The sequence below is a fragment of the Dipodomys merriami genome, unplaced genomic scaffold, assembly GCF_024711535.1.
Source record: "Dipodomys merriami isolate MVZ:Mamm:240054 unplaced genomic scaffold, mDipMer1.0.p SCAF_19, whole genome shotgun sequence".
Classification (NCBI taxonomy): domain Eukaryota; kingdom Metazoa; phylum Chordata; class Mammalia; order Rodentia; family Heteromyidae; genus Dipodomys; species Dipodomys merriami.
Window position 1 is genome coordinate 20854280 of NW_027203270.1, and position 21865 is coordinate 20876144.

Genomic DNA, 21865 nt, shown 5'->3' on the forward strand with positions numbered 1-21865 from the left:
CCAGCTTTTTTGGTTTATGTGGTACTCAGGAATTGAACCCAGGGTTTGGTGCATGCTAGGCAAGGACTCTACCACTAAGCCACATTCCTAGCCTAAGATAAGCTTCTCTAACTTTTCCATCTATGTTTGAAGTCACAGGTGATCTTAATCTAACACTTCACTATTTATATTAAAGTTAGTACCACAGCTCCTAAGGTATCTAGGAGAAAAGGTACAAAGTCATGAAGCAGAGTGATGATGGCTGAAAGGACATGAAAAACCAAACAAAATGGTGACAAGCTATTCTTCTAGTGGTAAACACAGCTAAAAGCTCTAGCAAGTCCTAGACTTGAAAATACCAGGATAAAGTATAAGGCAATACAGTTGGATCAAAATATAGATTTTTTTTTTTTGGTCTTGGAGCAATGTTTTGAGATACTGAGAAAGGACACACTCTCAACTGTAAGTGAAACAATTAGAGAAATGTAACCACTAATAGAACTATTGCTTCGACCACAATTTAACAAATAAAATTACCAAGGTAACATCTTATATGAAACAGTGAAGGCTTCACTAACAGGTAAACTATAGCTACCAATCAGTCCCACTGGACGAGCCTGAAGGCCTCAAGGTAACACAAAGGTTAATTTTATCCAAACAAGATCTTTACAATACACAATTTTTCCTACACACCATAAAAAGATAGGAAATAGCTATCAAACTCCTTTTTTTTTCTTTTTAAAAAATCATAAGAGCTGGGCCCCAGTGGTTCACGCCTGTAATCCTAGCTACTCAGGAGGCTGAGATCTGAGGATCACGGTTCAAAGCCAGCCTAGGCAGGAACATCTGTGAGACTCTTACCTCCAATAAACCACTAGAAAACCTGAAGTGGCGCTGTGGCTCAATAGGTAGAGTGCTTGCCCTGAGCTGAAGAGCACAGGGACAGCACCCAAGCCCAGAGTTAAAGCCCCACGACTGACCAAAAAAAAAAAAAAAAAAAATCACATAGGGATTCACTGGTTACTACAAGGTAAGTACTTAAAGGATTTGTTAAAATAGATGAGTTACAGAATTTTCATTTCCATTGTTAAGTAATTCTGCTACTGAAAGTAACACATATAACTTAAATCAACATTAAAAAAAAAAACCTAATCTCTATATGCTTAAAAAAAAGTTAGAAACAGAATATTCTGCTTTTAAAGCTCATCCAAAGCTGGGTGCCAGTGGCTCACGCCTGTAATTCTAGCTACTCGGGAAGCTGAGATCTGAAGATCATGGTTCAAAGCCAGCCCGGGCAGGAAAGTCCATGAGAATTTTATCTCCAATAAACCACTAGAAAACCAGAAGTGGTACTGTGGCTCAAACAGTAGTGTGTTTGCCTTGAGCTATAAGAGCTCAGGGACAGTGCCCAAAGCCAGAGTTCAAGCCCCATGACCACCACCACCACCAACAACAAAAAAAATTCATCCAAATGATGACTGTGATTTTTTAACCCATTTACTAACACTATAAAATGTCTATTTTTTATGTTGTTAACTTGCAAGAAAATGTACTAGTCACATTTCAATAAAATATTTCCACAGACGGCTAATATTTTTTAAAAAGAGTATCATGATCTTGAAAATACAACCAAATTCTCCCATTTTGAGTCAGCTTTGACTGCCATTAAAGTATCAAAACAACTGATTTTAGAAATACTCTTCGCCAAGTGCCAGTGGCTCACGCCTGTAATCCTAGCTACTCAGGAGGCTGAGATCTGAGGATCATGGTTCAAAGCCAGCCAGGGCAGGAAAGTTCAGGAGACTCTTATCTCCAATTAACCACTAGAAAACCGGAAGTGGAGCTGTGGCTCAAGTGGTAGAGCACTTGCCTTGAGCTGAAGAGTGCAGGGACAGTGCCCAAGCCCAGAGTTCAAGCCCCACGACTGACACTCAAAAAAAAAAAAAAAAAATACTCTTCAAGAGATCTATTACAAAACAATAAAACTAAGACCTAAAGAATAATGGTACCTCACTTTGCTTTATGTACTATTACTTTAAAAATATAGTATACATTTGATCTTGAGCACATTCTTTTTGTGCATTATTACTTTGTACAGTTCTGCATAATGTTAAACTATTAAGTCATTTTACTTAATTGCATCACATACTTTTTTTTTTTTGGGTCCAGTCATGGGGCCTGAACTCTGGGCCTGGGCGCTATCCCTCAGCTCTTCAGCTCAAGGCTAGCGCTCTACCACTTGAGTCACAGTGCCACTTCCGGCTTTTTTCTTTTTGCTTATGTGGTGCTGAGGAATCGAACCCAGGGCCTCATGCATGCAAGGCAAGCACTCTACCACTGAGCCACTTTCCCAGCCCCTATAAATTGTTATACTGAAAATTTATATAAATAGTATGTGATGAGAGACTCGACAAATGGGACTACCTTAAAATAAAAAGCTTCTGCACAGCTAAATCTATCGCAACCAAGCTAGAAAGACAACCAACTAATTGGGAAAAAATATTTACCAGCAATATATCAGACAAGGGGTTAACATCCTGTATATACAGGGAACTCAAGAAACTAATCCCTCCCAAACCTAACAAACCAATTACTAAATGGGCAAGGGAACTAAAGAGGGACTTCTCAAATGAAGAAATAAAAATGGCAAAGAAACACATGAGGAAATGTTCATCATCCCTGGTGGTGAAGGAAATGCAAATAAAGACAACCCTGAGATACCACCTTACCCCAGTCAGAATGTCCCACATCCACAAATCAGCCAACGACAAATGCTGGAGGGGATATGGAAAAAGAGGAACCCTATTACACTGCTGGTGGGAATGTACACTTATACAACCACTTTGGAAAGCAGTCTGGAGGGTCCTTAGAAAGCTAAATATTGACCTCCCTTACGACCCAGTCATACCACTTCTAGGCATCTACCCTGAACAACAGGAACCAATATACAAGGACACGTGCACCTCCATGTTTATTGCAGCACTGTTCACAATAGCTAGGATATGGAAACAACCTAGATGCCCCACCACAGATGAATGGATCCAAAAATTATAGTATCTATACACAATGGAATATTATGCAGCCATTAGAAATGACAAAATAATGGCATTTGCAGGGAAATGGATGGAGCTAGAAGGAATCATGTTGAGCGAAGTAAGCCAAGAACGAAGAGACAAACGGTACATGGTCTCCCTGATAAGTGGATGCTAAATCCAAAATGTTAGGTGATATGAAAAAACTAACAGGACTTAAGAAACAAAGAACTCCCACTCATCTGGCTGAACCACTACTAAATATCCCCATGCTGCTGATCACATATATGGTATATAACATATGAGCACCGTTATATATTACAGACTGTGATAGACAATTTGCTCCAGGAAAGTTAGAATGAACTTGACTTTAAATGAGCATCATTATTCCACAATACTGTGAATTTCCGGAAATTATGTAATCACTTAATCACAATTAAAAAAAAAATAAAAGAATCTCGGGGAAGGGAGGGAGGGAGGGGATGGTAGGGGGAAAACAATGGAGGGGGTAACAATGTTCAAGAGGAAGTGTACTCATTACCTCACTCATGTAACTGTAACCCTCTGTATAGTATCTTTACAATAAAAAAAAAAAGTAAAAAAAAAAAAAAAAAGAAGGGGCTGGGAAGAAAAAATAAATAAATAAATAAATAGTATGTGATGGGGCTGGGAAGGTGGCTCAGTGGTAGAGCGCTTGCCTTGCATGCATGAGGCCCTGGGTTCAATTCCTCAGCACCACATAAGCAGAAAAAGCTGGAAGTGGCGCTTTGGCTCAAGTGGTAGGGTGCTAGCCTTGAGCTGAAGAGCTGAGGGACAGTGCTCAGGCCCAAAGTTCAGGCCCCATGACCGACAAAAAAAAAAAAACAATTTATAAATAACATGTATTACTGAGATACAAAAACATTTTTTATTTGTGAGATTCAAAATGTCTGGAAGTCACTAATAGCACAAGAGGAACAGAACCAAGGTCACAGGTCTGCTTTCTGGATGAGATGGCATTCTGCCCAAGGTCACATGGCTTAGCCATATGGACAAAAAGTCTTAAACTTCTTTAAGTTTTTCCATTTTCCTAGAGTTTCTGTCACCTTCAAGTTCATGCTTTCTTTCTCTTTCTCTCCTTCTCTCTTTCTTCTTTTGTAGTTGTTGGTCTTGAGGCTTGAATCAGGGCCTAGACACTGTCCCTGAGCTCTTTTGCTCAAGGCTAGCACTCTACCACTTTGAGCCACAGCACCTTTTCTGGTTTTCTGGTGTATAATCAAAGATGAGTCTCATGGACTTTCCTGCTGGGGTTGGTTTTGAACTGTGATCCTTAAATCTCAGCCTCCTGAGTAGCTAGGATTACAGATGTGAGCCACCAAAACCCACCCAGCTTTTTCTCTTCTTTTCCTTCTCATGTCCCTTGTTTAGCCAATTACTTTTTGTAATAAACCTTCCTAGATTAGATGTCTCCCCTTTCCAACTAACTGATAAAACAGAAACTCTTCATTAAATTGTTTATCTATATGTTTGTTTTAAACGTACAACACAAAGTTGCTTTTTTTTCCCTAATACTAGACTTTGAAGTCAGCTGAAACCTGACATACTCTACCACTTGAACCAAATCTCCAACCAACAAAAAGCTTCTAAAGATCGGAGACAATATTTCATGTACATCTACAGTTCTTATGGCAAGTACTAGGCCTGGCACACAGTGAGTATTCATTAAACATTTGCTGAAATCATAAAATGTATATAGCAATACATAACTGTCACAATTGTAGAATAAATAACTCAAAGTACATGTATACAAAGCACTAATCACTTCAAGGCTATTTACAAAGTGATAACAATGAAGTAAAATGTCTTAATAGTTCAACATTATGCAGAACTATACAACCAAAGTAACAAAAAAAAAAAAAAAAACCTTTGCAAAATGCCAACTTAACCTTTTCATTTGTAAACCTGTGCATCTGCCAGGTTAAAAAGAAAGGAAAGGAAATTCTGTAGCTATCATCTGGCTAGCCAACTAAAACAGATGCTGTGAGCAAAAGGTCTCCCTATTGGAACCCAGAAGCATCTGTGTGTTTATGGTAAGCCAAGCAGGATACCGCATTTTTTCAATGAAATTTAAGTCCCTATAAATAGGAGCTGTCTACTTACCAAAGTAATGCCAAGAAAAATTCCACAACTTTTCTAACACTGACCTTGCCTCAAGGAAACAGTAATAAAAGCCAACACTAAAGCTATATAGATATTTAAAAAGTGAAAATAAGCAAGCCACAGCAGCTCAAGCCTATATTCCTAGCTACTTCGGAGGCAGAGTTCAGGAGATCACAGTTTGAGACCAGCCCAGACAAAATTTCTCAGGAACCACCTTACCCAATGGCTGGGTACAGTGGTACACACCTATCCTCTCTGCACACATAGGTTACAGTCCAAGCCAACCAGGAATATCTCAAAAACAACAAATACTGGGGCTGGGAAGTTGGCTCAGTGGTAGAGCGCTTGCCTTGCATGCCTGAGGCCCTGGGTTCGATTCCTCAGCACCACATAAGCAAAAAGAAAAAAGCCGGAAGTGGCGCTGTGGCTCAAGTGGTAGAGCACTAGCCTTGAGCTGAAGAGCTGAGGGACAGTGCTCAGGCCCAGAGTTCAGGCCCCACAACCGGACCAAAAAAAAAAAACAACAAATACTGGGCTGGGAAGGTGGCTCAGTGGTAGAGTGCTTGCCTCATGCATGGCCCTGGGTCTGATTCCTCAGCACCACGTAAGTAGAAAAAGCTGGAAGTGGAGCTGTGGCTCAAGTGGTAGAGCGCTAGCCTACCTCAACTGAAGAGTTGAGGGACAGTGCCTAGGCCCAGAGTTCAGATCCCATGAACCACCTCCAAAAAAAAAAAAAAAAATTAAAGTAGAGCTGTGGCTCAAGTGGTAGAGCACTAGTCTTGGAGAGAGGGGAGGGGGGGAGACACAGGAACAGTGCCCAGGCCCTGCATTCAAGCCCCAGGATTGGCACCAAAAAAAAAAAAAAGGGGCGGAGGAAGAAAGAAAAAGAAAAAAAGTGAAAGAGGGAGAGAAAAAAAGGAAAAAAGAAAGAAAAAAAAGTAAGCACACACTAAAATCAAGGTCTTCCATGTTTCTGCCTCCTGAGTAGCTAGGATTACAGGAATAAGCTCGTATGCAGTTTGTAGGCACGTTTTGGTCATTGGTTTCTAATTTAGTTACTTAAGATTATATAACTTAATCTGCATCTTGAGTGTGCTGCTCAAGTTATCAATTGAACATGTTGACTGAGGCCGGACAGATTATGCAAAAATAGTCATGGGAATCAAAAGCCAGAAAATAAGAATAAATATATTGATAAATAACTTAGTTGGGAGCACACATGACTTTTTCTTTAGTCTCACACTTGCCACTGAGCTATAGCATATAGTAGAAAGACAAAACCTCTGACTTTGCCCAGATGATTAATATGCCCTGAGAATTAAGCAACATTACTTTTGGGGGGGGGGGTCCTGGGGCTTGAACTTAAGCCTGGGCACTTATCTCTCAGTTTGTCTTTGCTCAAGACTAGCACTCTACCACTTGAGCCACAGCACCACTTCCAGTTTTTTTCTGTTATGTAATACAGAGAAATCAAACTTAGGCTTCATGCTTGCTAGGCAAGCACTCTATCACTAAGCCACATTCCCAGCCCAACATTTTATTTTATACTGTCTCTGAGCCAGACTGATGTCAAAACAACACAGCAAGAAGAATGATCAATTTAACAGGTGCTCAGAGAAGAGGACTTATCTAAAGAAATCTTAAGTCCCCTGCCCTAATTTAGCATGTGTGTGCGTGCGCGCGCGAGCAAGCGCATGTATGTGTGTGTGTGTGTGTGTGTGTGTGTGTGTGTGTCCCTGATGTTAGAAATTTCATTGCGTTCCTCTCAACGCCCACACTCTACCTTCTGTATGCTCTGTTCTGTGCTCTGCTTTCTGCCTTGCTTGCTAAATAAAAGTCTGTAAGTCTCTATCTCATATATCAGTCTGAAATTCCTTTCTACATTGGAGACAAGGACCACAGGGGTCTCCCTCAGTAATCTTGGCTCCTCACCTACCGCCAATGACATGTCAACAATACTAAATCTTCTCTTGGGCTCAAGGCTAGCTATCTACCACTTGAGCCACAATGCCACTTCCGGCCTTTTCTGTTTATGTGATGCTTAGAAATAGAACCCAGGGCCTCATGCATGGGAGGCAAGCACTGTACCGATGAGCCACCTTCCCAGCCCCTAAATCTTCTAAATTAGTACAATGCAAAAGTATTTTCTGGCTTGGCACCGGTGGCTCATGCCTGTTATCCTAGTCACTCAGGAGGCTGAGATGTGAGGATCACTGTTCAAAGCCAGCCTGGAACCTGGGCAGAAAAGTCTCCATGAAACTCTTATCTCCACTTAAGAATTCAAAAACCAGAAGTGGCGCTGTGGCTCAAGTGGTAAAGGGCTAGCCTTGAGTACATAGATTCAGGGATAGTGCCCAGGCCCTGAGTTCAAGCCCCACAACCAACAACAAAAAAAAATCCAAATGACATGTCACTTTGTATAAAATAGTACCAACCTAAAAATGCCAAGAATGTCTTTTATTTTGAGAAGGAGTTTTCTATGTAGCCAAGATTGATATCTTACTCCCAATTCTTCTGTCTCATCTTCTCAAGCACTGGGATTACGCACAATGCCTGTATTTATATTTCTTTTCTTGGGAGATGGTATGGGGTTGAACTTATGACCTCTTATTTACTAGACAGATATTCTAACACTTGAGCCATAACCCCAGCTTCCATGCATTACTGATAAAGAGCTAATGCTAATTCATTTAGATTCAAATCTATAGCACACAAAATGTGATAAATTATTAGCACTTTTGGCTTAAATTCAAATAAAGGAAAAAAAACAATTTTTTTGGTCAGTCATGGGCCCCGAACTCTGGTCCTGGACACTGTCCTTCAGCTCTTCAGCTCAAGGCTAGTGCTCTACCACTTGAGCTATAGCACCACTTCTAGCTTTTTCTGCTTACGTGGTGCTGAGGAATCAAACCCAGGACCCCATGCATGCAAGGCAAGCACTCTTCAACTGAGCCACCTTCCCATCCCAGAAAAAAAAAATTTATAGAATCATTTAGCTGGATTTTATTGGAGTTTTGTCTGCCATTGTAAAATAAAAGTATAATGTAGGTCAAAATCAATAGCAATATAAAGAGTGTACATTTTCTTAAAAGGAGGAGAGATTAAGTTGATCCCAAAATTCATAAGAAAAGGGTTAAGAGATGAAAACTAAGAAGATTTATTCTATAAGGTATTAAGAATTTTTAAAGCTGTGATAGTTAGAACATTGCCATTGTTTTAAAATCTATTTATTTTATATTTATATTACTTATACAATAGAACAATGAAACAGATTAAACCCAGACTCAGACTCACATGTATGAGAACTGGATTCAGAAATAATACAGAGGTAGCATTACAAATCAGTGATGAGAAAAATAAATGATATTGAGACAACTGGTTATACATATGGAAAAGATAAAATTAACTTCATAATTCACACCAAACACAAAAATAAATTTCTGATGAATTAATCACTGAAATATGCAAAGCAAAATTTAAAACAGTTTAGAAGAAAATCTTTATGACTTCAGAGTAAGGAAAGATTTCTTGAAAAACATTGTAATTATACTAAAACTCAAATTATAACTATAATAAAACCTATTCTAAGACAACAAATATTTAAGAAATCATCATCTGGAAGAAGTTATTTATGATGATTAAAGGGTCAGAATCTAAAGCATTCCTTACTTCACTACCCACAAAAAAGAAAAACTACACAATAAAAAAATACGAACTTCCCAACCAAAATAGGCAAAAAATAGACAATGATAATATATTAAGAAATGTCTAAGGGCTGGGAATGTAGCCTAGTGATAAGAGTGCTTGCCTAGCATACAGGAAGCCCTGGGTTTGATTCCTCAGTACCACATAAATAGAAAAGCCAAAAGTGGTACTGTGGTAGAGTACTAGCCTTGAGCAAAAGAAGCTCAAGGACAGTGCCCAGGCCCTGAGTTCAAGCCCTAGGACTGGCAAAAAAAAAAAAAAAAGAAATGTGACTGACATGAAAAATGATCAATTTCACTAGCTATCTTTTTTTTTAATTGGTTTTAGGGCTTGAACTAAGGACCTGGGTGCTGTTCCTGAGCCTCTTTGTTCTCAAGGCTTAGCACTCTACCATTTGAACCACAACACCACTTTCAGTTTTTGAGTAGTTAATTGGATAAGAGTCCCACAAAGACTTTTCTACCCTGACCTTAGACCACAAACCTCAGATCTCAGCCTCCTGAGTAGCTCGGATTTTGGTGTGAGCCACTGGTCCCCCGGCATATTTCACTAGCTATCAAGAGGACAAAATGGATATATCATTTTACACCTACTATACTGCAGTAGTTAAAATATTTGTAATATTAAGGGCTGGGAAGGTGGCTCAGTGGTAGAGTGCTTGCCTTGCATGCCTGAGGCCCTGGGTTTGATTCCTCAGCACCACATAAGCAAAAAGAAAAAGCCGGAAGTGGCGCTATGGCTCAAGTGGTAGAGCGCTAGCCTTGAGCTGAAGAGCTGAGGGACAGCATCCAGGTCCAGAGTTCAGGCCCCACGACCAGACCCCCCCCCAAAAAAATTGTAATATTAAGTATTAGGTAGTATATGAGTATTGGGTACTCACTTATATGTTACTAGTGAGAGTATAAACTAATATAACTTGGCGTGAGCCACCAGCGCCCAGCAAAAGTTAAAACTTTTGATAGCAAAGTCCAAAAAGTTCTAGGGAAGGTAAATATAGTTTTCTTTATATTTTTGCAACTAAGTTGGTGAACGAGGTAACAGTATCAAAGTGACTTGAGTTCAAATCCTAGTTATGTTTCTTGCTGGCTATGAACTTGGCCGGTTACTAAATACATACATACAACAAAGAATACTACCTATCTTGCAGGGTTGTTTAATCAAGATTAAATGAGATATATTTGTAGCCAAGCAAATGGTACTCCAAGTGTATTGATAAATAGTAGTCAAGGGGAGGAAAGGGTCTGCTAAAAGCACGCTCAAGGGCTATTTCTAACCCAGTTGATATTTAACCTTTTATCCATGACTTCAATGTAAACACAGATATCAGGATTATTAAATTTATGGATAAAACAAAACTGGGAGGGCTACATTTCCTAACATGAAAGAAGATTTTCAACAAGTAGTAGACATGCCCTGGCCTAAGCAAACAGAAAAAAAGAATGAATTGTTAAAGGATATGTTATGCACTTATGTTTAACAAAAAAAAAAGTCCAATGATATGGAGATGGTGATTTTAAAAAAACATGCAGGCTGGGCATTGATGACTCACACCTATAATCCTAGCTACTCAGGAGACTGACAACTAAGGATGGAGGTTCAAAGACAGCCTGGTCAGGAAGGTCTCTGAGATTTTATTTTTTTTTTTTTTGTCGGTCTTGGGGCCTAAACTCTGGGCCTGGGCACTGTCCCTCAGTTCTTCAGTTCAAGGCTAAAGCTCTACCACTTGGGCCATACAGCCACTTCCAGCTTTTTCTGCTTATGTGGTGATAAGTACTTGAACCCAGGACCGCATGCATACAAGGCAAGCATTCTACCACTGAGCCACCTTCCTAGCCGTGTCTATGAGATTCTTATCACCAATTAATAACTAAAAAGCCAGAAGTGGATCTGTGGCTCAAGTGGTAGAGCGATAGCCTTGAGCAAAAAGATCAGGGAAGAGCTAAGAGGAGGACACAGAAACAGAAGGAAACAGGGGAAAACATACAAGAGAGTGGCCCATCAGCTGTACTGGATATTGATGAAAATGAACTAAGCAACTCAAGGGCAGCAATGGAAGGAGGGAATGAGAGGGAAAGAGGGAACAGCTTATACTAAACAAAAGGGAAGAAATGTACATATCACCTGACATGGAAGAAATCGTTGTATCGTCAAAGCTAAGAGAATTCACAAACTTTTTGTTATTGTTGGTGGTGGTGGCAGTCCTGGGGCCTGGGCCTGGGCCTCGTCCTGGGCACTGTTCCTCAGCTATTCAGCTTAAGGCTAGCACTCTACCACTTGAGCCATAGTGTCACTTCCAGTTTTTTCTGCTTATGTGGTGCTGAGGAATTGAACCCAGCGTCTCAGGCATGCAAGGCAAGCGCTCTACCACTGAGCCACCTTCCCAGCCCTTACCTTTTACTTTTTAAAAAAAATTTTGTTGTGATTGGGGTTGGGAAGGTGGCTCAGTGGTAGAGCGCTTGCCTTGCATGCCTGAGACCCTGGGTTCGATTCCTCAGCACCAGATAAGCAAAAAGAAAAAAGCTGGAAGTGGAGCTGTGGCTCAAGTGGTAGAACGCTAGCCTTGAGCTGAAGAGCTGAGGGACAGCGCCCAGGTCCAGAGTTCAGGCCCCACGACCAGACCCAAAAATAAATAAATAAATAAAAGAATTTTAAAAAATTAAAAGATAAAACAAGCAAACAAACAAAAAAGAGCAGGGACAGCACCCAGACTCTGAGTTCAAGCCCCAAGCCCAACCAACATGAAAACAAAAGAGACCATGAAGGTTTTGTCTACAAACTCCATATGAATGTGATTTGCTTCAGAATACAAGCTAAAACAATTTTAGCCTGTATTAACAATGGTAGTGGCCAGCTCAAGAGACTAATAATTCAAGGACATTTTTGTGGATCTCCATGTTCTATTCTGGGCTCATTTTTTAAAAAAGACTGAAGCGCTCACACCTGTAATACTAGCTACTCAGGAGGCTGAGTTCTGAGGATTGAAGTTCAAAGCCAGCCCAGGCAGGAAAGTCCATGAGACTCTTATCTCCAATAAAAACCACTAGAAAACCAGAAGTGGCACATTGGCTTAAGCAGTAGAGCGCTCGCCTTGAGCTGAAGAGCGCAGGGACAGCGCCCAAGCCCAGAGTTCAAGCCCCATGACCGACAGAAAAAAAAAAAAAAAAACAAGACTGACAAAGCAGAACATTTCCAGTGAAGGTAACCTAAAGTTTAACTTGAAAACTCAATTTAGGTGGTTCACACCTGTAATGCTATATACTAAAGAGGCTGAGGCAACAGTTTGGATGTTAAATATCCCAAAAGGTCCATATATTAAAGGCTTGGTACCCAAGTCAGAAATAGTGTGGGTGTTGTGGACCTTTAGGTAGGACCTTAGGTTGTCTGGGACATGTTCTCAAAGGGAATGGGGGACCAGATTCTGTCTTTTGTTCCCTAGGTGGAGAGATAGACAGTTTTGTTCTACTATACCCTTCTAGCATAGTGTGCTGCTGCATTATAACACAGTCAAAAATCTCAGACTGGATTCTCCAAAATGTGAGAGAAAACAAGCCTTTGCTCTTTACAAGTTTATTATCTCAAGTATTTTGTTATTATGATGGAAAGCTAATAAAATTCTGTTACCTAGGTATTCAAAAGACTCAACCAGGCATGGTAACATAGGCCTGTGATTTCAGCACCCAGAAAGGTGAAGGAGTGAGGCAGTGAGTTCAAGACTGACCTGGGCTATATATAAAGACTTTATCAAATATAAACAGCCGGGCACCAGAGGCTCATGCCTGTAATCCTAACTACTCAGGAGGCTGAGACCTGAGGATTGCGGTTCAAAGCCAGCCTGAGCAGGAAAGTCCATGAGTCCTGAGTATGTTTCGAAGCAGGTGATATTCAAGAGGGGGTGGGGGGGAAGACTTGGAAATACAGATGAAACCAGCCTTAGATAAAAGGGGGAGGCTACGGGGGGAGGGGGGGAAAGGAAGAGAAAATAGCTAATTTAGACAGATGACCTTTAAAGTCTCTTTTGACTCTAGAATCCTATATTTGCATATATGCATAATTGTATGAATTGTATGAATTCCACTATTCTGGTAGAGGCGAGTCAAGCACATCTTTCACCACCAGAAAACTAAAAGTAGATCTGTAGTTCAAGTGGTAGAGTGCTAGCCTTGAGCTGAAAAGCTGAGGGACAGAGCTCAGGCCCAGAGCTCAAACCCCACAACTGACCAAAAGAAAGAAAAGAAAAGAAAACCCTATTACTACTACTAAGGAGGCTAGGATCTGAGATTATGGCTCCATGTCAGCCTGGGCAAGAACTTCTGTGAGATTCATATCCAATTAACCACCAGAAAGCCAGAAGTGGAGCTGTGGCTCCAGGAGTAGAGTACTAGCCTTGAGCAAAAAGTTCAGGGACAGTGCCCAAGCTCAGAGTTCAAGCCCTAATAGTGGCACATGCTTATGGGCACGCGCACACGCACACACACGCACACACACACACACACACAAACATACATATATATATATCTGTATATAGAGAGAAAGAGAGCGAGAGAGGTATGCACCTGTAGACTCAGCTACTTGGGAGACTGAGGTAGAAGGATCACTTGAGCAAAGAAACTAAAAAAGAAAAAGAAACAACTATGTTCCTAGATCCCAGATAATAATTTGTTAATAACTACACTGGGCTTGGCTTTCACGTAAAGTCAAGTCTATTGGTCAGGGTAAATAAAAACACTAATATACATCAAATGGAAAAAAAGACAAATCTCTAAGGGGAGAATATAGTTTTTCAAATATAAATAACAAAGAATCCTGATCTATACTGTAAGGCCAGAAGAGGCTTCTCCAAGGGATCTCTAAGTAGGAGGTAAATGGTTGGGGACATAATAATGAAAGGAAACAGTTCAAAGACCTTGTAGGTTCAAGAATGGAAAGGCTTATATAACCTGAGTGCAGATGGTAAGAGAGTGAGTGAAGAGAAGCAGGGACAAAACCACAAAGAGCCTTGGAAGCCTTGTTAAGTGTGTGATCACCTACCCAACGTAATGGGATGCTGCTAAGGAGGGGTTTAAGTGCCAAGGGACATGGGAAGGAACACTAGTGTGGAGAGTGGATGGAAGTGGGCTAGGTGTCAAAAGGAGACTATTTGGAGGCTTCCTGCAGTAGTCTAGACCAGGAAGGGAAAAGAAGGTGAAAATGAAGATGTAGAGAGGCGGACTGGGGATGTAACTCAGAGGGCCAGTGCTGACCTTGGTACAAGGCTGTGGTTGGTTTCCAGTCCCTGCACCACAAACAAACAAAAAGGAAAGGTAGACTTATCAGAGTTTGTTTTTTTTTTTGGGTCCAGTCGTGGGGCTTGAACTCTGGGCCTGGGTGCTGTCCCTCAGCTCTTCAGCTCAAGGCTAGCGCTCTACCACTTGAGCCACAGTGCCACTTCCGGCTTTTTCTTTTTGCTTATGTGGTGCTGAGGAATCAAACCCAGGGCCTCAGGAATGCAAGGCAAGCACTCTACCACTGAGCCACCTTCCCAGCCCTTATCAGAGTTTTTTAAGAGGGCAAAATAACAGGTGACTGGGTCAGTAGATGTTTTTTAGCATAGGTATAGTTTAAAGCAACAATGCTCCCATCCTGACCTTTTTTGGGGGGAGAGGGGCCTTTTTTTGGTGTGTATAGGGGGACAGAACTCAGTGGTGAATTTTACCAGGGAGCAGAAGACATGGAAAGAAATGTAAATTAAGGGTAAACCAGCTCCCCTACCCAAGGTTTCCAGCCTATGTAACTGGATGGGTGATGGTGCCATTCAGTGAAAAAAGATGCAGGAAAAGTACCAGTTAGGTGGCAAAGATCATGGGTTCGGATCTGAACCAGCAGAGCTTAAGGGACCTTGGTGTTGAATAAGCAATTTAGTGTATTTATGTGGAACTGAAATGACAGGTCTGGTGGGGGGGGGAAATAAAATAATGAGAATTACTGTTATACTCATAGCTCCATAGCTATGGGTTTAGAGGGAATTGCCTAAGGAGAAAATAAGAGTGAGAAGAAAGACTTGGAGGAATAGCAACATTGAATGACAGGGTAGAGGAGGGTGAGTCTGCAAAAGCCAAGGGGAGTCCAAACAAAAGCAAGGCATCACAGAAGCCATGGGAAGTGCCCTCCACTAAAGGGGCAGTCTAATACTGCCAAATATTAAGCAGACTGGTGGAAGAGTGGGGGAGGGGGGAAAAAGTTAGAGACTCATTTCCCTGGGACGATAAAGAGCCCATCTGAATCACACTGCAGTGGGCTGAGTATGGAAAACACAGAAGCTAATATAGATGAGTACCTCAGAATTTCTAGTTATAAAGTGGAGACAGAAAGGGTGACAGATGTGGGGGTGGACAGAAGGTTTGTTTTAAGGTAGGAGAAGCCTAAGTATGTTTCGAAGCAGGTGATATACAGGAGGGGGGGGGGAGACTTGGAAGTACAGATGAACCAGCCTTAGATTAAAGGGGGAGGCTATGGGGGGAAAGGAAGAGAAAATGGCTAATCTAAACAGATGACCTTTAAAGTCTCTTCTGACTCTAGAATCCTATGATCTACAATTGTCATTTGCATATATGCATAATTGTATGCAAATACATCCCACTATTCTGGTAGAGGCGAGTCAAGCACATCTTTAGTCCCTAATGACGCAGTTAATGTCCCCAGGCTTACGATCAGCGTGATCACAGGGCAGGTTGGATCCCTGGGAGCTTTTAGCTCAATGCATACTGCAATACAGCCCTCGGTCAGCCCTATCGCTCCTCGCCAAACCCATCCTACCCCGCGATCCCAGAAGCTAAAGGAGGAAGTAAAATTTAAAGCCCCTGAAACTATAGCATATTCTGGCTGCATTCAAAGCGAATGGTACTTTTATTATTATTTTTTTTAACCGCGACTCCCCAAATCCATCAGCATCCCAAGCGAAAGCCGTTTCCGCAGAGACTCGACAGCTCGCAGGTCTGGGGTGAAACCCCGCGCCCCCTTTCACAAGACTTTCCATTTATGAACTAGAAATGGACCTGGGGGTCCTGCACCGCTCGCCCCGACTGCAGGCGCCCGGACCCCCGCCGCTATTCCGCCCGCGCCACCTCGTCGGTTCCCCCCTGCCCCCGGGGGGCGCGGAGAAACCCCCGAGACTAGAAGCGCGGGTGGGAGGTCCACGATCCTGCGGCGGCCCGAGGACCAGGAAACAAGCCCCCGGGAGGAACCGCACGGGGCGACTCGGGGGGAGGGGAGGCGACACCGGTGCCCCCCGGGTCAGCTTCGAGGGGGACGGAGTTTCTGAGGAGAGCTAATCCCCCAGCCAGGGCTCCCCCTCCGTCAGCCTCAAGCCCCGCATTGCCCTGCCGGTGCCTCACTGCCAGCCCTCATGCCCGCTCCTCTGGGGCCGCCTGGACCTCCCAGTGCCGGGCCGCGAGCCCGGCGTTCGGCTCCTCGAGCCAGGGCTTTCCCTCCCCGGCCGGCACTCACCCGGCCCGCCATCTTTGCGGACACGTCCGGCTCGCCAGCAGCAGCTCCAGTCCGCGCGCGCACCCGCTGGAGGCCGCCAGCCCGCCCCGGCGCAGGCACGCAGCCGCCGTGAGGACGCGAGCGCTCCCGGGCCGCGTCCCCGCCTCCCCTCCTGCCATGCGCGTGCGCGTGCGCGTGTGCCCGCGGCGGCGGCGGCGCCATGTTGGGTGGAGGCTGCGGAGCGGCCGCAAGGTGACTGCGTTCCAGAGGTGCGCGTGCCCGCGTGATGCTCGCTCTAGATCCTCTGTGGCGAATTTGTAGCCAGGTTTTCGATGCTTTGTTTTTGGTTTGGTTTTGTCTTGTGCGGGTCCTGGGCTTGAACTCAGAGCCTGGACACTGTCCTTGAGCTTTTTAAAACTTTCCTGCCTAGGCTGGTTTATGACCTGGATTCTCAGATCTCAACCTCCTGAGCAGAGCAGGTAGGATTACAGGCGTGAGCCACAGGCGCCCGGCGTCTTTGATGCTTGTAATTACCACCCTCCCTGCCAGATGCAGTTCTCTTTTTAATGCCTTCCGCTTTATTATCAGACCTATGTATGTGTGAATGCCCTGAGACACCCCCCAGCCCCCACCATCCTCCCAACAACAGTCAGTAGCAAGTACCAGGTTCTGAATTAAAATGCTACATGAAGTCAGGCTTTTCTTTGTAGGCCCACCTGTTTTCCTAATTCCTGAAATTGTCAATGTTCTTCAGCTCAAGGCAAATGCTCTACCCCTTGAGCCACAGCACCACTTCCGGTTTTCTGGTGGTTAATTGGAGTCTCACAGACTTTCCTGCCCTGGCTGGTTTTGAACCGTGATCCTCAGGTCTCAGCCTCCTGAGTTGCTAGGATTACAGGCGTGAGCCACCAGTGCCCAGCCTGCTGGTTATTTTTGAAGATGGATTTTGATGGGAGTTCTGTCTGGGCTGGTTTTGAACTGTGATCCTCTGCATCTCAGCGTCCTGAGTGCCTAGAAGTGTGTGTGGGGGGGGGTGTGGTGAAGGTGGTGGGTACTAAGGTTCGCACTCAGGACTTCAGGCTTTCTGACCAAGTCCTCTACAACCTAACCACATCTCTAGCTCCTAGCATACCATTTCTTCAGTGGAAATCGCAGAAAAACTTCTGCCAATTTAGTTTTCTGATAAGCATCAGAAAAGCTCCCATGCTTCCTATTTTCCCAAGACGATAAGAATTTATAAGTTTATCTTTCATTTCTCATATCTAATTGCAGGGTGGGGGGAGATTTTTTTTTCAATATGGAGGTGGGAGGGGGATTGAGAAGCAGGAGTTGAAGATAGAGGAGGGAACAGAAGAAGTCATGTCATGTTCATAAGGTCTCATGCTGAACCTGAGAATCCCATTGCTTCATTGGACATACAAGATTTAAATTAAATTACAGATGAATCAGAAGGATCATCAGGAAAGATTGAAACCCAGTTGATCTGTTCACTTGCAAAAGCTATAACAACTAATGAAGAGTCTGGAGTTCAGGTCTATATCTGTCACTTACCTAGTGTCCGTCACCCTTTTCTGAGCCTCTATGTCCCTATTTATAAAGTGAGGGATAAAATTAGATAAGGTTAATGGTCACAAGTTAGTTTATTGTTGTTCTTTTCATTTCAGCATATAAATCAAAGAGATTTTGCCTAAATGACAAGATCTAGACGATGACCCTGGCTCCCTATGTAATGATCAGATATTGCTGATCATTGATTGGAGACTAATGCAAAAATGTTGATGTACCACCAGTCTGTTTGTCTTATTAGGTATGTAGCTTGCAAATGGAAATTATTTCAATCTCCCAACAAGATGGAATGTTTATCATCTTGGGAGGGTAGGCCTGGTGGAAAAGGTCCAGCATACCAGCTTATGTACATTTCTACCCAGAAGAGTCTCTTTATATCCACTCTGTAAGCATTAAAATGAAACAAAATATGCACAGCTCTTAGCCACATTGCAGGCAGACATAGCTCTTAATTATAAGGAGCTTAGCATCCAGCAGGAGGGAAAGGACAGACCTTGTTCCACATTGCCCCTGTGTATCTGTAGCCCATCTGTGCTGTGTTCTGATACTCAAGGTCATATTAGAAACACAGTCTGATCATTCTGCATCATCTCCTTCACAGTCCTCTCAGTGATTGCTCATAGGCAACAAATAGTTTTGCTGCCTCCAGTTCATGCTGATAATAGCTTCTCCCCACCCCCACCCAGTATGTGCAACCTTGGCTGAGAAGTGAATGCAGAACCCTGGTTCAATCAATCAGACACACTTTCCAAAACAACTAACTGCAGTCTCACTATCCTGAGGAATAAAGACAAAAGCAATCGGAACTCATTTGCTATAGCGATGACACTCTGAAGCGAAACCTGTGACTTTTCTAGATCCCCAGAGTTGACTTCATTTCTGTCTTCTACAAAATCTCATTGTCCCTTTGTCCTAATGTCTCTTCCTTATATGTAAAATAAAACAGAAAAAAAATTCACTTAGCTCTTCAGCTTTTCCCTGAAATCTCCAGTGTGCTTTCCTTTTATCAAGAGAAAAAAGAAAAGATAAATAAGACATTAATAGAATGCTTTAAATTTATCCTAAATTGCAAATGGCCAACATGGTTTTCTACAAGCTGGAGGGCTTCTTATGAAAACAGGAAGAGAGTTAGAGTCCGAGAGGAAAAGGGCCTGAAAGATGAGGAGAGACGATAACACACTGAAATGGAACTAGTAGGATGAGCTGGGAATGTGGCTTAGTGGTACAGTGCTTGCATCACATGCATCAAGCCCTTGCTTCGATTCCTCAGTACCACATACTCAGAAAAAGCCAAAAGTGGCACTGTGGCTCTAGTGTTAGAGTGCTAGCCTTAAGCACAGAGAGGCTCAAGGACAGTGCCCAGACCCTGAGTTTAAATCCCAGGATTGGCTAAAAATAAAAATAGAACCAGTAGGACCAAATAAAGAACAGTAAGGCACCAAAGCAGAAACAACTTTTGTCCAAATCTCTTGCTGAGCCAGCACTTTGTGACTCATTGCCATGGCTGATTTTATGTCATTTTAGTTGAACTACTGTGCCTAGATACTTGATCAAACATTTACATGAAGGTGTCTTTTGGGGGAGGGGGATGTTTAAATCTGTACACTTTTTTGTTGTTGTTGCTTTGTTTTTTGGGTCTGGTTGTGGGGCCTGAACTCTGGGCCTGGGTGCTGTCCCTCAGCTCTTTAGCTCAAGGCTAGCGCTCTACCACTTGAGCCACAGCGCCACTTCAGGCTTTTAATATTTTGCTTATGTGGTGCTGAGGAATCGAACCCAGGGCCTCGAGCATGCATACCACTGAGCCACCTTCCCAGCCCACATCTGTAGACTTTTGAGTGAAGAAATTTGCTCTCTCCAATGCTGGTGGGCCTTGTCCAATTCATCAAAGTTCTGCATAAAACAAACAGCCCACTTCATCCCGATCAAGAAAGAATTCTTGAGCACTTTACTTTTGACTAGATCTGCAACTCTGCCTTGAGTCTCCAACATGGAAGGAGAAATAAGGACCTTCCCTATCAGATTTTGGAACTTGCCAAGCCTTCACAACCACACTAGCTGATTCCTTAATTTTTTTTTTTTTTGCCAGTCATGGGGCCTGAACTCTGGGCCTGGGCGCTGTCCCTCAGCTCTTCAGCTCAAGGCTAGTGCTACACCACTGGAGCCACAGCGCCACTTCCGGCTTTTTCTGCTCATGTGGTACTGAGGAATCGAACCCAAGGCCTCATGCATACGAGGCAAGCACTCTACCACTGAGCCACCTTCCCCGCCCCTGTACAGATAGAATTTTAAATTCAAATGTCCCAACCTATCACCTGCTAAGTGCTCCACTGGAGCAGGGCTGAGGAGCATGTGGGTTACATGGACATTTTGTTTTCAATAATGTTGTAACAGCATTTCCCCTGTGTCTGAAGAGGGAAGGTAATAGTAAACAGTGAGCTGGTCCACCATGCTACACTCTATTTAACAAGGCAATGCTACATGTTAGTGCTTTTCACATTAATGAAGCAAAACTTAAGCTTAGCCTATGGAAACTATAGGGTTAACTAAGCAAGGGGTCCTAGGGACAGAGATAGGAGTTCCACTCACTTCACGTGAAGCTTGCATTTCAAAGGTCTTCCAGAAGGATAGGATTGTGGGCAGGTGTTTCAACAAGTAGTCAACAGTGAGTGTTCACTACTGTATGGTAATCAACCAAAGGCATCTGCATGGAAAGAGAGACAGAGAGAGAGGGAGAGAGAGAGAGAGAGAGAGAGAGAGAGAGAGAGAGAGAGAGAGAGAGAGAGAGAGAGAAAGGGAGAGAGGGAGAGAGAACATGTGTAAGTGTGCACAAAAGACAGAAAAACACCAGGCTCAAAAGTTTTGCAGATGTCTGGAGCTGGGAAGGTGGCTCAGTGGTAGAGCACTTGCCTTGCATGCATGAGGCCCTGGGTTTGATTCTTCAGCACCACATAAGCAAAAAGAAAAAAGCTGGAAGTGGTGCTGTGGCTCAAGTGGTAGAGCACTAGCCTTGAGCTGAAGAGCTGAGGGACAGCGCCCAGGCCCAGAGTTCAGGCCCCAGGACCAGACCCCCCCCCAAAAAAGTTTTGCAGATGTCATTGTTAGGTAAAGGTGCCAATTCCAGAACTTGAACTCATTGCATCACACTCTTGATTGACTTTCTCTCTCATGGCTGGAGCTTTGCCACTTGAGCCACACGTCCAGTTTGGCTTTTTTGTTATTTAATTGGAGATGGAGTCTCATGAGCTTTTTTTTTGTCGGTCATGGGACTTGAACTCTGGGCCTGGGCGCTGTCCCTCAGCTCTTCAGCTCAAGGCAAGCGCTCTACCACTTGAGCTACAGCGCCACTTCCGGTTTTCTGGTGGTTTATTGGAGATAGGAGTCTCACGGTCTCTCCTGCCCGGGCTGGCTTTGAACCGCGATCCTCAGATCTCAGCCTCCTGAGTAGCTAGGATTACAGGCATGAGCCACCAGCGCCCGGCTCTCATGAGCTTTTCTGCCAGGCTAATTACAAACATCAGTCCTTCAAGTCTCAGTCTCCTGAGTAGCTAGGATTACAGGTGTGAGACCCTGGTGCTTGGCTTCATAGCCCCCTCCTTTTAAATTTTTGTCACTGTTATTATAAAGGTGATGTACAGAGGGTTACAGTTATGTAAGCCAGATGAAGAGTACATTTCTTTTTTGACAATGTCACTCCTTCTCTCACTATTTCCCAGATTTTCCCTTTTGTCCCTACCCACAAGTTGTATAGTTAATTTTCAGGATAGTGTCTAGTTGAGTACTATTGCATTTGTTCACTCTTTGTCTCCAGAGCCTGTTTTATACCCTTCTCTTTGTACCTCCTGTCTTGTCCAGGTTTCTTCTGCATGAGACCTGATATAGAACACCTCCCAGGAGTGGTTGCAATGTCAGGAAAGCAATGGAAACATGAAGGAACCAAATCTCTCATAGAACCGTGGCAGAGGCTGGGACACTGTATGGGGAGG

The 21865-nt window shown here is 43.3% G+C and overlaps 1 protein-coding gene across 1 annotated transcript in view; it reads right to left on the reverse strand.

Annotated features, from left to right (window-relative positions):
* Nsf (N-ethylmaleimide sensitive factor, vesicle fusing ATPase) overlaps positions 1-16441 on the reverse strand; it is a 151177-nt gene extending 134736 nt beyond the window's left edge. The window contains exon 1 of the mRNA XM_070027663.1: positions 16338-16441. Within this exon, the coding sequence (XP_069883764.1) occupies positions 16338-16349 (12 nt within the window). The 5' untranslated portion in view covers positions 16350-16441. The remainder of the gene's footprint in view (positions 1-16337) is intronic.
* Between the last annotated feature and the right edge of the window lie 5424 nt (positions 16442-21865).